The 12,536-nt window shown below is 40.1% G+C and overlaps 1 protein-coding gene across 1 annotated transcript; it reads left to right on the plus strand.

Annotated features, from left to right (window-relative positions):
- Positions 1 to 4,945: 4,945 nt before the first annotated feature.
- Positions 4,946 to 12,180, plus strand: tapbp.1 (TAP binding protein (tapasin), tandem duplicate 1). Its single transcript, XM_080442077.1, has 8 exons — positions 4,946 to 5,138; positions 6,555 to 6,737; positions 7,612 to 7,860; positions 8,331 to 8,690; positions 9,282 to 9,605; positions 10,726 to 10,827; positions 11,003 to 11,028; positions 11,140 to 12,180. The coding sequence occupies exons 1-8, from the start codon at positions 5,078 to 5,080 to the stop codon at positions 11,149 to 11,151; spliced, it is 1,317 nt and encodes a 438-aa protein (XP_080298203.1). The 5' UTR covers positions 4,946 to 5,077; the 3' UTR covers positions 11,152 to 12,180.
- Positions 12,181 to 12,536: the final 356 nt, after the last annotated feature.

The following is a 12,536-nucleotide window of genomic DNA, read 5'->3' on the forward strand; positions in this document are numbered from 1 at the left end:
TTTAAAAATATATATATTCAAAGATTTACAAAGATTTTTCAAAAATAGTAGATCTGCTATTTTTGAACAGCCACATTTTAAAATATGGTTAAGTGGTTCAAATTATTGTGACGCTATGTTAACTGTATATTGAAATATTTAGCTCAGGCATATTATTTGATTCTGTTAGAATTGTTAATTGTGCATAAGGAACATCGCACAAGATGTTATGCATACATTTTTTTTCTTCTAAAGTCAAGCCCAAGGGTCTTATGACATAACACTTGTAGAAGTTATGTCACCATAACATAGATATGTCTGTCTGTCTGTCTGTCTGTCTGTCTGTCTGTCTGTCTGTCTCTGTCTGTCTCTGTCTGTCTGTCTGTCTGTCTGTCTGTCTAATTCAATTGGGGTTTACCTGGCACACCATGTACTATACTAACTATAGTATGTATTTGTTGTATTCATGTATTTCAAATAGTGATATGTTATCACAGTTTCACATTAAGAAGCTAGTTATAAAACATCTTAAACAACTTAGCATATATAGGGTTTGGAAAGTATTATGGATGTGTATGAACAAAAGCATGTGCACACATCCACTCACACTCACTGTCTCTGACTGTCCCTGTCTCTCTCTCTCTCTCTCTCTCTCTCTCTCTCTCTCTCTCTCTCTCTCTCTCTCTCTCGCACGCACGCACCCACGCACGCACGCACGCACACACGCACTCATCGCGACACCTGTTTTCTGCATTTGCATGCGCCATTTTGTGTTTTCTTTTGTTGTGTTCAAATCGCAGACACCCATTTTTCCAGTGTATAGTGAAAGTGTTTTATTGTCATTACACACATATCAACACATTACAAACTGCATGTCAGTTCAGAAACTGAACTTATATGAAAATGAATTGAAAACATGTGAAGAGTATTATTCATGATCCAAAATATATTTTGAGTAAATTTTATTATACATAGCCTGCTGATCTAACTGCACAAGCTTAATTTCCTGAATAAAGGTTCCTGAATTCCTAAACTTGTTCATAAAGCCTTACAGTATATTATCCATGATGGCTATACTATTTTATTAAAATATCAGAGCATTTTATTGACTTAAGGTCCTTACACACCGGGGCGAATTCTTCATGCGAATAAATACGTTTTTTTTTAAAACCTTATAAAGTCAATGCAAGCGTCCACATCAGTTTCGCGAAGCGAAAAAGCGTCTTTTAATTATTCGGAACGAGTCCGAATTTTGCGTATATTCGCATATTCGCCGGTGTGTAACCGCCTGAAAGGTCCTTACACACCGGCGAATATACGCAATATTCATTAAGACTGAATAAAACGAAAATGTAGCTTAAACCAAAGCATCCGTATTGTACACAATAACAGAAAACTGAAAATACTCTAGCATAGAGCCCTGAGGGACTACACTCAACCATATGGGGTTTAAGTGGTTAAATAAACTGCAACAAGCAGTGAAGCAGGTTGTCATTCTACTGAGGCCTTGCTGAGTACAGTTGACCTGGTGAGGGATTTAGCAGCTTACAGCGCCACTGGTGGTCAGACTGTGTATGTTCATCTAGAGACTTTCCGGGAAATCACATGATGAAACTGGTCGAGCACATAGAGCCATAGATATATGTAACTCCGCACCAAACAGACTCGTCCAGACTATTGCAGACTACTCCAGACTGCAACAGACTGGTATTCGGTTGGCAAAAGTTGGCATTTAAGTCTGTCAGCCGACTGGCCATTCATGTGCTAATTTGACTTTTAGCCTGCCAGCGTTGCCAGGTCTGCTTATTATAAGCGACTTTGGGCTTGTTTCCCTGCAAAGCCACTTATGTTCCCAGCGTTTTTTCTTCACTGACGTGCAGTGGTGTATTCTTTATTCTTCTTTATTCTTTATTAATTATTAGGATCCCCATTAGCTTCCACAAAGTGGTCGCTAGTCTAAGTAGTGTAAGTAACTAGTACATTTACTCAAGTACTGTACTTAAGTACAATTTTGAGGTACTTTTACTTTACTGGAGTATTTCCAATTGTCTATACTTGTACTCCACAACAATTATTTGAAATGTTTAGTTACTAGTTACTTTGCAGATATAAATCATTATGAAACATACATTAACCTCTTTTGCCCTATTTTATACCTATAAGCTATTTGAAAATAGCAGATCTACAAGCTCACAACGTGTTGCGATGCACGCGTTCTGAGCTTGTAGATCTGCTATTTTCAAACATTTTGGTACTTTTACTTTTGGTACTTTAAGTACATTTTTATACCAATACTTTAGTACTTTTACTCAAGTAAATGTTGAATTCTGGACTTTTACTTGTAACAGACTCAGAGTACATCTATTGCATTCAAGCCTGGAATTTCGTCATTTTAGGGGCAAGGCCACTTGGCCTTTGGTGTTGTAATTTTTTGGAGGGCACAAAGGCCCTGCCCGGTCTTCCTGCCAGGGCAGGAAGGCCATCCAAAAAAATAATAATGATTTTTAAGTCCAAAAATGATTTTTAAGTCCACGGAAATAATGCATTTAACTTGAAGGTTAAGGATCATTGTATTTTAATATATTATAAGAATAGTATAACTATCTGTGAAATATAACCCGTTTATTTCACAAAATAATGTGTTGGCAAATGACCAATATTTAGTTATATAGGTCTCAATATGTCACATTCAGCCCTGGACTTCACTGACTGAAGTAGGGGTCACATTAATCACATTAGATTCACATAATGTATTTTACCCACAATTAATTTTCATTCAAATGAAATGTTAATGAACTTGCACTAATAATGACTTTAGTTGATTTTTCACTCTTTAAAATATAGTATTTCTTAATTATTAATAATTACAGCTTCTTTTTTTTTCACGATTTTTTATTGTTTTTAAATAATAATAAAAAAGGAACATACAAGATTTCCACCCGACAGCCATAATATATAGCCAATATATGGTTCTGTATCAGTATATGAGTCCGTTTTTGCAGATTTCATTCTAATTGGCTACTATGCCTGCATATGAATTTCATGAGCCTGGGTAGGTCACCCTGGCTTGGCGGAGATATGCCCTGTAGCGCACACTCCGCCAGTGATGTAAAGTAACTAAGTACATTTACTCAAGTACTGTACTTAAGTACACTTTTGAGGATTTTTTACTTTACTGGAGTATTTCTAATTTTCAGTACTTTTACTTCTACTCCATACATCTCTGAGGAAAATATTCTACTTTTACACCACTACAATTATTTGAAAACTTTAGTTATTAGTTACTTTGCAGATATAAATTATTACATTATAAAACATACAGTAACCACTTTAGCTCTATTTTATACCTAGGCTATTTGAAAATAGCCGATCTACAAGCTCACAACACGTCGCGAAGCGACGCGTTGTGAGCTTGTAGATCTGCTATTTTCAAACATTTGAGTACTTTTACTTTTGGTACTTTAAGTACATTTTGATACCAATACTTTTGTACTTTTACTCAAGTACTTCTACATTGCAGTATTGATACTTTTACTTAAGTAAAACATTTGAGTACTTTTTCCACCACTGCGCTCCACACAGCAGCAGCAGGTGAAAGCAATTCACTTAAACGAGGGTTGTGTTGCGCACCAAAACTGCGCGAAAGTAGGTCAAATCAATCAATCTCTCTCTCTCTCTGGGAGCAACAACGAGAAACAGTGAATGTAGGTTTTCATAGACATGGTCGCTTGTTTCTCTCACATAATCTGGCAACACCGACAGCCCTTTGTTGTCACTGCCACTGCTCTGCCAGTCGGCTAAAAAGCTGAACATGTTCGGTCGGCTCTGGGTCGGCCGAAAAGGTCCCGACGGACCCCTAACCGACTGGCCGACGGACCCCTAACCGACTGGCCGACGCTTCCCGAAGCCAAATCGGCCCAAAGTCGGGCCGATTTGGATTGGTCTGGAGCCAGCTTAAAGGCTAGATGGCTCAAGGGGACGGCGCAAGCGTAGCTCAACCGCGGCCATCTTGAAACAGTCATTCATAACATTATGTCTATGGTGCATATACTTTGAAATAACCATAGCGTGCTCAATTTTCATCCGATTTTCAAACGGTTTGGTGTGTTGTAAACACCAAAGATGTAGTTATGATACTGCATACTTATAATTATAATCATGTTTTTTTATTTTTTATTTTATTTTATAATTTTATAAATTTATTACATCTTTGGTGTTTACAAAACACCAAACCGTTTGAAAATCAGATGAAAATTGAGCACGCTATGGTTATTTTAAAGTATATGCACCATAGACATAATGTTATGAATGACTGTTTCAAGATGGCCGCCATGTGGCAACGTCGTACTCCATTGGCCAGCAGCGCGGGTGAGTCATCTAGCCTTTATATATATCTATGCATAGAGCTGCCAATGTTTGTGTGTGCGTGTGCGTGTGCGTGTGCGTGTGCGTGTGCGTGTGTGTGCGAGAGAGAGAGAGAGAGAGAGATGTGTGTGTGTGCGAGAGAGAGAGAGAGAGAGAGAGAGAGAGAGAGAGAGAGAGAGAGAGAGAGAGAGAGAGAGAGAGAGAGAGAGAGAGAGAGAGAGAGAGAGAGAGAGAGAGAGAGAGAGAGAGAGAGAGAGAGAGAGAGTATAGAAGAAAAAGCCAAAAAGCTTGTTAATTTGTTTGACTAAGTCACAAGCTACTGTCTTATAGTGGTGATTGGAAAATATCGAGGCTTTCTGGAATTAAAAACTGAAAAATACAATAATTACCTGGCGATGAGTTAAAAAAGACAAAACACACACACACGCGCACACGCACACGCGCGCACACACACACACACGCTGCTGTCTGTGACGTGTTATGTTAGCACGCCATCTACCGGTGGAAGAGAACAAATCCTTAAACATGCACACACACACACACACACACACACACACACACACACACACACCACACACACACACACACACACACACACAGCAGAAAGTGAAACTAAAATGAAGTGGGAGAATAGCAGGGGATCTCCGTCGATCAAGTCGGTTATTATTCTCTGTTCGGCAGGACTTCGTTCTTTATCTTACAGAACTGAAGAGAGACCCTGTCTAGTGCAGCCATGACTAACATCTTTACTCTTTACAAGCTGGCCCTGGTTGCGTTCTGCTGCTTCATCCAAGGTACAGTTTGTTGATTTCATGTTAAAGTTGTCACGTTACAGACCGCCAAGCAGAGTTATTGATTTGCATAATGTGGTGTCTGAATTATAATCGATAGAATCGCGTTGTAAGAATAGGTGGATATATTGGAGACTTCCTGTCCCTGATCTAGCGTTTGGTTTTGCCGAAAAGTCACTGAAAACAGTGAAAAGTCACTCTTGAAAATACAAATTAATCTACAACATTATTTCTAAACGTCTTTGTGGTTGTGGTGGCCACCCTTTTATGATGAAACACGATTTGTCGTTATTATACAATAATAATTGTGTAATAATAACCATAGCAGTAGCTTGCTACATGTACAGTGATCTGTACAGTCTCATAGGGAACGCCCCCCCCCATCACCCTCCATAACAGAATGATCTTAAAAAGTTATTGCTGAATCTGCATCACCATATTTATCCGCAAACCTATGAGTTTGATAGTCTACTTCTACTACAACTTCACATGTTCAATTCCGAAGTAGACTGCGTGTCGCAGTTTGAGTTTGCATATCCGGTCTAGAGATGTGTGTGTGAGTGATGTGTGTGTGTGTGTGTGTGTGTGTGTGTGTGTGTGTGTGTGTGTGTGTGTGTGTGTGTGTGTGTGTGTGTGTGTGTGTGTGTGTGTGTGTGTGTGTGTGTGTGTGTGTGTGTGTGTGTGTGTGTGTACCCATAGGCTACAGACAGTACATAGAAAACAGGTTTCACGACTATAAAATAGATGATAATAATATCCCATCATAAGCAACCTGCACATGCTGACACTATTATTGAGCCAAGCAAGTCGCAATGCTTGTTCTGGAGGAACACACAAAAGCAAACAGGTTGCCCTTGGGGATAGAATGGACAAACCTTGTCACATCACTCCTCTAGTACTACTACTATACATGGTATTGGCATGCATCGATTAGCAAATAATTCAGCACCACCACCGATGGGACAGCGACAGACCATGTGTGGTGTGACCCAGCACCATTCACAGAGAGAGCAAAACAGTAGTTTGTGTTTTGTCTGTGTCACTTTAGCCATGGAAAGAGATAGAGCGCAATATACACACATAGAATTCAATGATGGAATAACAAGCTACTGTACATAATTTTATACAACACTCTTCTTGAACACCTTTACGTTGTTATATACCTTTCAAGCCGGGTCACCTCTATGTCACATTAGCTGTTGCTCTAATATATAGCAACATCATTTATATGTATACAAAGTTCTCTTTAAACTCAAGTATTAGAAGATAAAGTAGACATGGCGGTCTAGCGTTACAAAAACAGACGGTGTAAGCAATGCTCACTCATGCCTCTCCTTCATCCCCTCTCCTCTCCTCTCCTCTCCTCTCCTCTCCTCTCCTCTCCTCTCCTCTCCCCTCCCCACGCTGACCTCCTACCAGGTTATGCCTGCAGCTGTCCAGTGCTGGAGTGTTGGTTTGTGAAGGAGAGGACTGGCGCCTCTACAGGAATGAGCCAGGAGAACTCCCTGCTACACATCAGTACGGATGCAAACCACCAGCCGACAGACACGCCCCACCAGCTGTCTTCAGATATCAGCCCTGAGATGATCTATTATATCACGGGTTAGTTCTTATTTGTGTGATTTGAGAGGTTTCTTTTTGTATTTTTCAGCACTCTTTCAGTCATGCAGTTACACACATTCACATCTGGCTGTTTGCTCATGAGCACCGTCACGTCGGCTGTAGTCTTAGGGGAGAAACTAATTGACTTTTCCCTTCCAGACTTCCCCAGCTGGAACAATGATTCAAACTCGACATTTTTCTCATTCCAAGCTCGCTTCCTAATGTGTTAGCTCCTTATTCCTACCCAGTGATGTGCACTTGAAGTTATAAACATGAAGTTATACAAGTGGTGATTGGAGAAGGTTTGCTGTAACCTGTAATAAAGACTGAGAGCATCAGTAGACTTTGTTGTCCAGAAGTGCTATAGAGCAGCGGTTCTTAAACCTTTTTATGCCAAGGAGCCCCAAATCTATTTGGCCGAGGACCCCATCTGAAAATATTTTGTGCCAGGGACCCCCAGAAGATGAGATTTGTGTTAAAAAAATCTAAATGATTCCAACATTTTCAAACACTTCCAACATTTTTCAGAAATGTTCAAATACTTCAGACCTACAAGCTTGCAGCACGGCACAAAGTGACGCGCTGTGAGCTTGTATATCTGCTATTTTTGAATAGCCAACATATAAAATATGGATAAAGTGGTTAACATTATTGTGATGCTGTATTAACAAATTTAGCTTGGGGACCCCCTGGAATCCCCTGGGGGGTCTTTTTCCTTTATCATCTAAACTAGGATTATACATAGGTTTTCAATCATCTTAAATAGCACAAAGTTCAATACAAAGTAAAATACATTCACATCTGTATTTGTTATAAAGAAAAAGGTAATAGTAGCTATTCATCATAATCTCCTTGCTGACTCTTATGTCCTCAGACCCAGAAGCGACTCTCTGCCACCCCTCTCTCCATGCTACAAGAGGCTCCATCCAGAAGCCCCAGTGTGAGATCAACCCCTTCGTGCCTCAGCCCTCCAGCATCCACTGGGCCGCCTCGCTCACCGAATCTGCCCTCAGTCCCATCTACCTGCAAGCTGATTGGTTCTCGGCTGCTGTGCAGGGCCTCGACAGACAGCTAGTAGTGTCCAGTGTCATGCGCGCTCCCACGGCAAGCAAAGAACCCAACGGTAAATTGTCATAATGGAACTAGAGCAAGGATGAGCAACCTTTTGGGCCATGAGATCTATTTTGCCCTTTAAAGGAATAGTTCACACAAAAAATTACTTATTTTTGATCAATTACACACCCCATGAAGCCTCGAATTCATGGAGATTTTTTTGTTTTTGTCGCATTCCTAAACCAATAATATGACCGGCGAAGTCTCTGGTAGGAGACTCAAATGCAGGTCAATTGAGTCTCCTACCAGAGACTCCGCTGGTCATCAAATTATTGGCTTAAAATCTGACAGAAAATAAGTCATTTTGGGGTGAACTACTCCTTTAACAAGACTGGAGAAATCTACAACTGCCAGCCAAGCTGGCCATTGTAGGTTGCATCAGTCAATACTTTTATATTAATAATAAAATCACTATTGCATTTCTTTCTCTTGTCTTAACCTTTTACATGTTTCCTCTCTATCTTTCCTCTCCTTCCACAGTGGTTTTGAGTGTGTCCAGTAAGAGCGTCTCGGTGCAGGCCAGACTCGGAGAGCCAGTGGTGTTGGACTGCAGCTTGTGGGCCGACCCCTCCTCCCCTCTCTCTGGGGCGGGCTTCGCCGTCGAGTGGCGCTACCAGTTCCGAGGCGACGGCCGCCTGGTCCTGGCCTACGACGGCAAAAACGACCGCTTGGCCAGCGGCGGGGAGGAAGGGGCCACGCTGGACTTTGGGGGTCTCCACGAGAAGGGCAACGCGTCGCTGATCCTGCAGGAGGCCAAGGCGCGCCATGCGGGGACGTACATCTGCGCCGTGTTCCTGCCCTACCTTCTGGCTCAGGTGTCGGTGGATTTGGAGATTGTGGGTAAGAGCAGCAGGGGTGATGAAATGGCACACATTGACGTGTTTTTCTTTTGGATCGTTTTTGAGGATAGTTAAGAATGACAGGAGAGGAATGAATGGGTGTAGTGCAAGATCTTGTTGTGTAACACTGATCTTGTTGTGTAACACTGGTTCATCAGGAGGTTGATTCCAGTGCTGGCGGCCTTTGTAATAAAATACCAATGACAGGCCCATTCTTCTCACTAAAATGCCTGTTCATAAAATTGAAAGTGAAACGGCTGTTAATCATTTGAACGCCGGCATCCCTATTCTGGGGTGAATGTTCACCAAAAATAGAAGATCTACAAGCTTAAAACACTTGCTTGTAGATCTGCTATTTATGACGAAGAGATTTGATGTAGGCAGAAAAAAGTGGTCCAAGTCAGGTCCTTTTTTATTAAGAATAGAGGGTTTAAGTGGTTAAAGTAAGTGTGTGTGTGTTATTTCCATTTGCAAAAACTGCACACATACAGTAATAACTTACTATAGCTAAAGATTGGACACGGAGGCCATGTCGTTATCAGACTCTATGTGGTGTTTCTTTACTTATTCGCTCTCCACTCTCTCTCTCCAGAACCTCCATCCATTTCCATCTACCCCTCGCCGCTGCCACTCTCCTTTCCTGGCCAGGTGGTCACGGTGCTGTGTGAGGCGTCCGGCTTCATTCCCCTCTCTCTGGAGCTCAGCTGGGAGTACAAGGGGGCTGATGGGAAGACCAGGCCCCTGGGAACAGGCAGTGTTACCGGTCACAGGCAGGGCTGGGATGGCACCTACAGCCAGAACACCAGGCTGGACCTGGACACGGCCAAGCTGGGCCTGGGCACAGGGGGGGAGGTCGTCTGTGTGGCCGTCCATCCCGGAGGCACACGGCGAGCTGCTGTTGCCCTTAATGTCATCGGTGAGACTCTTTTAAGGCCAGACCGCACTAATGCAACTAGTTGCAACTCCTTGCAACAAAACCGTTTTAAGGCCAGTCCACACCAATGCAACTCCTCCTTGCAGCTGCCATTGGGAATAATGGTTGCAAGCAGCGGTGTAAAGTAACTAAGTACATGTACTTCAAGTACTGTACTTAAGTACAATTTTGAGGTATTTTTTACTTTACTGGAATATTTCCAATTGTTTGTACTTTTACTTCCACTCCACTACATCTCAAAGGCAAATATTGTACTTTTACTCCACTACAATTATTTGAAAACTTTAGTTACTAGTTAATTTGTAGATTTTGTTTATTATTACAAAACCACTTCAGCCCTATATACATTTCGACCATTTGAAAATAGCTATAAGATCACTATAATATAAGCTTTTTTTTAAATATAAGCTCACAATGTGTCGCGATGCGACGCATTGTGAGCTTGTAGATCTGCTATTTTCAAAATATTTTTAATATGCATTTTATACATGTGAAAACTTTGTGAAATGGGACATTCTGCATAATGTGTACTTTCTACTTTTGGTATTTTAAGTACATTTTGATAATTGATACCAATACTTTTGTACTTTTACTCAAGTGAATTCCGGACTTTTACTTGTAACAGAGTATTTCTACATTGCAGTATTGATACTTTTACTTAAGTAAAAAAAATGTAGTAGTTTTTCCACCACTGGTTGCAAGGAGTTGCATTGGTATGGACTGGCCTTTACAGGAGATGTGCTTCCACTGAGTAAATGCTCGATATGTTGCTGTCAATGCAAATTAGGTTTGTGTCCATCAGTTGGACGTGGTTAAATATGCCAGCTGAAGGTAACAAAGTGGCTACAATAGAGAACATGCCCACAAGAAAGATATTTAATATTATTTTGTCATTCAAATGTCAATCATGTAACTAGTGGGAAAGATGACAGCGAATATGCCTTATCTCATGTATTCAAATTCATCAGTTGCTTTTTTCATTAGCATTAAACGTTTACAGTCCAAGTGACCACAAGCATGCAGTTTTACTGAAGCACACTTCTTCACTGTATTGTTTTGTTTTCCTTTATGTTGCTTATGTACTGTAACTTTTACCTTGCAGGGGTCAGCAGTCCTTCCATTGAAGACTCCATGGCAATGGTTGGTGTGGCATTAGTGCTCTATGGCCTGATTAAGGTTGTCTCCTGGACCTTCAGTAGCTCAGGTAAAAAATTATACGTAGAAACACAACCTTCTCAATATCATATATTTGTAATATGAACTATTTATAATATTACTACTGCTATTATTCACTGTTGACATAGCAACAATAAGAACATAATATACAAGGGTGTATCAGGTTCGGTATCTAACTATCAACCTTTTGTGGATTTATATAGGCACAGATGATGCTAACCGTGACAAGGTAATTCTACTGTAATGAGGATGCTATTGTTATCTTCTGAAATCTTTGCACGTTTTGCCTTTGTCTGTTACTTCTCTTCTGTAACTATGTATAATTCTCTCCCAATTACAGAAAGAGAAGTAAACATGACGGAAGGACAAGGAGCCATGATTGTTCCAATTACTTCTTTCTGGTGTTCGATTTTACATTTTGTGAAAAGAATGTAAGCCCTAAAGATGGATGGATGTTTTGTAGCGAGTGAATGCTTGTGTTTTAGATAGTGATTTCCCAAGGATATTTATAGAGTTGTGACTATTTATACAACTCTGGTACATTTAGTGACAAAAAGTATTTTGTTATTGTAATTATGATAGGAATGATAACATGTAATGGGCAGGTTGTAAATATTTTCTTTTCAGCATTTGTAAATTAAATTAAATAAAAAATTAAAATGCTAAAACTTTGCATTTTGCTAGTTTGAAGTAAATGAAAAGGTTTTCTGACATGATTTGTAGGTCACGGAATATGCAAAACACTAGAAGACCTCGCTTAATAATATTTTTTGTGTCAGTAATATGATGTTAGCAGCAAAGATAAGTAAATACAGAACAAGCATATTAGAACTTGAAGCAAGTTGAATGATTTCAGATCAGAATACATAACCTAGAATAGACTGCTACATTGTGCTCTAAAGGCAGCTACTGCACTACCCTATTAAGACAACATCAAACTTCATATTAATTAAAGGGGTGTTTTTAAAGGGAACTTAATTTATTACAGTATGAGCTATGAATGTTCAGCTCATTGACAGGGACTTTTAATTTAATTGACTTGTACCTGTGACCACAATTTCTTATCCAGGTGTGCAAAAGACTGATAGTTGATTCTTTCTGTTGTGTTCAATGGCTTCGTTGCACAATAAACGTTATGTCATATTCCTCCTTAAAATGCATTTCATGTCTGTTGTTTTAGCTTTCTGCCAGGCAACTTAATAGCACCCCTACCTGTAGAGCTGACATAGGACTAGGCCTATTTTGCCTCTATGAGGCATGTGTAGGCCTACTATGTCCCATTCAGAGTAGATTATCCTAAAGCCTTAAAGGACAACTTTGTTTTTGTAGGGTTCTTTTATTAGTTTGTAATGATTATAATTAAAAGATGAGTGTTAAAATGTATTCATTTATTGCTTTCTATTGTCACTTCATGGATGAATTTCATGACCATGAACAATGAAGTAAAACCTCCGATTATCCATTTCACGAAGATATGAAAAAACAATGTCATATTTAGTTCTATCCCTGATAGAAGAGTAGGACCAGTATTATCTGTAAATATTCCTCAGAAAAGTAAACTTTTAGCTATTTACGCCTACAATAAGGCCATAAAAGCCTGCTGATTCACAATAGAACCAAATGTTGGCATCCTGGTTGCTTTGGGATGTAGGGCCACTACCTGTAGACCAGCTGTGCAAGTATGATGTAAAAACAAACAGCAGGTAGAAAATGAGAAAGGATTGATTTTGCCTATGT

The sequence above is a fragment of the Gymnoscopelus braueri genome, assembly GCF_963280865.1.
Source record: "Gymnoscopelus braueri genome assembly, chromosome: 11".
Taxonomy (NCBI): Eukaryota; Metazoa; Chordata; class Actinopteri; order Myctophiformes; family Myctophidae; genus Gymnoscopelus; species Gymnoscopelus braueri.

Bases quoted from the DNA above. Each gene is read 5' to 3' on its own strand.
- tapbp.1 (XM_080442077.1), top strand. From the start codon at position 5,078: ATGACTAACATCTTTACTCTTTACAAGCTGGCCCTGGTTGCGTTCTGC. The intron at 9,606-10,725 runs GTGAGACTCTTT...TTTACCTTGCAG, and splicing joins TGTTGCCCTTAATGTCATCG to GGGTCAGCAGTCCTTCCATT. The intron at 10,828-11,002 runs GTAAAAAATTAT...GGATTTATATAG, and splicing joins CTGGACCTTCAGTAGCTCAG to GCACAGATGATGCTAACCGT.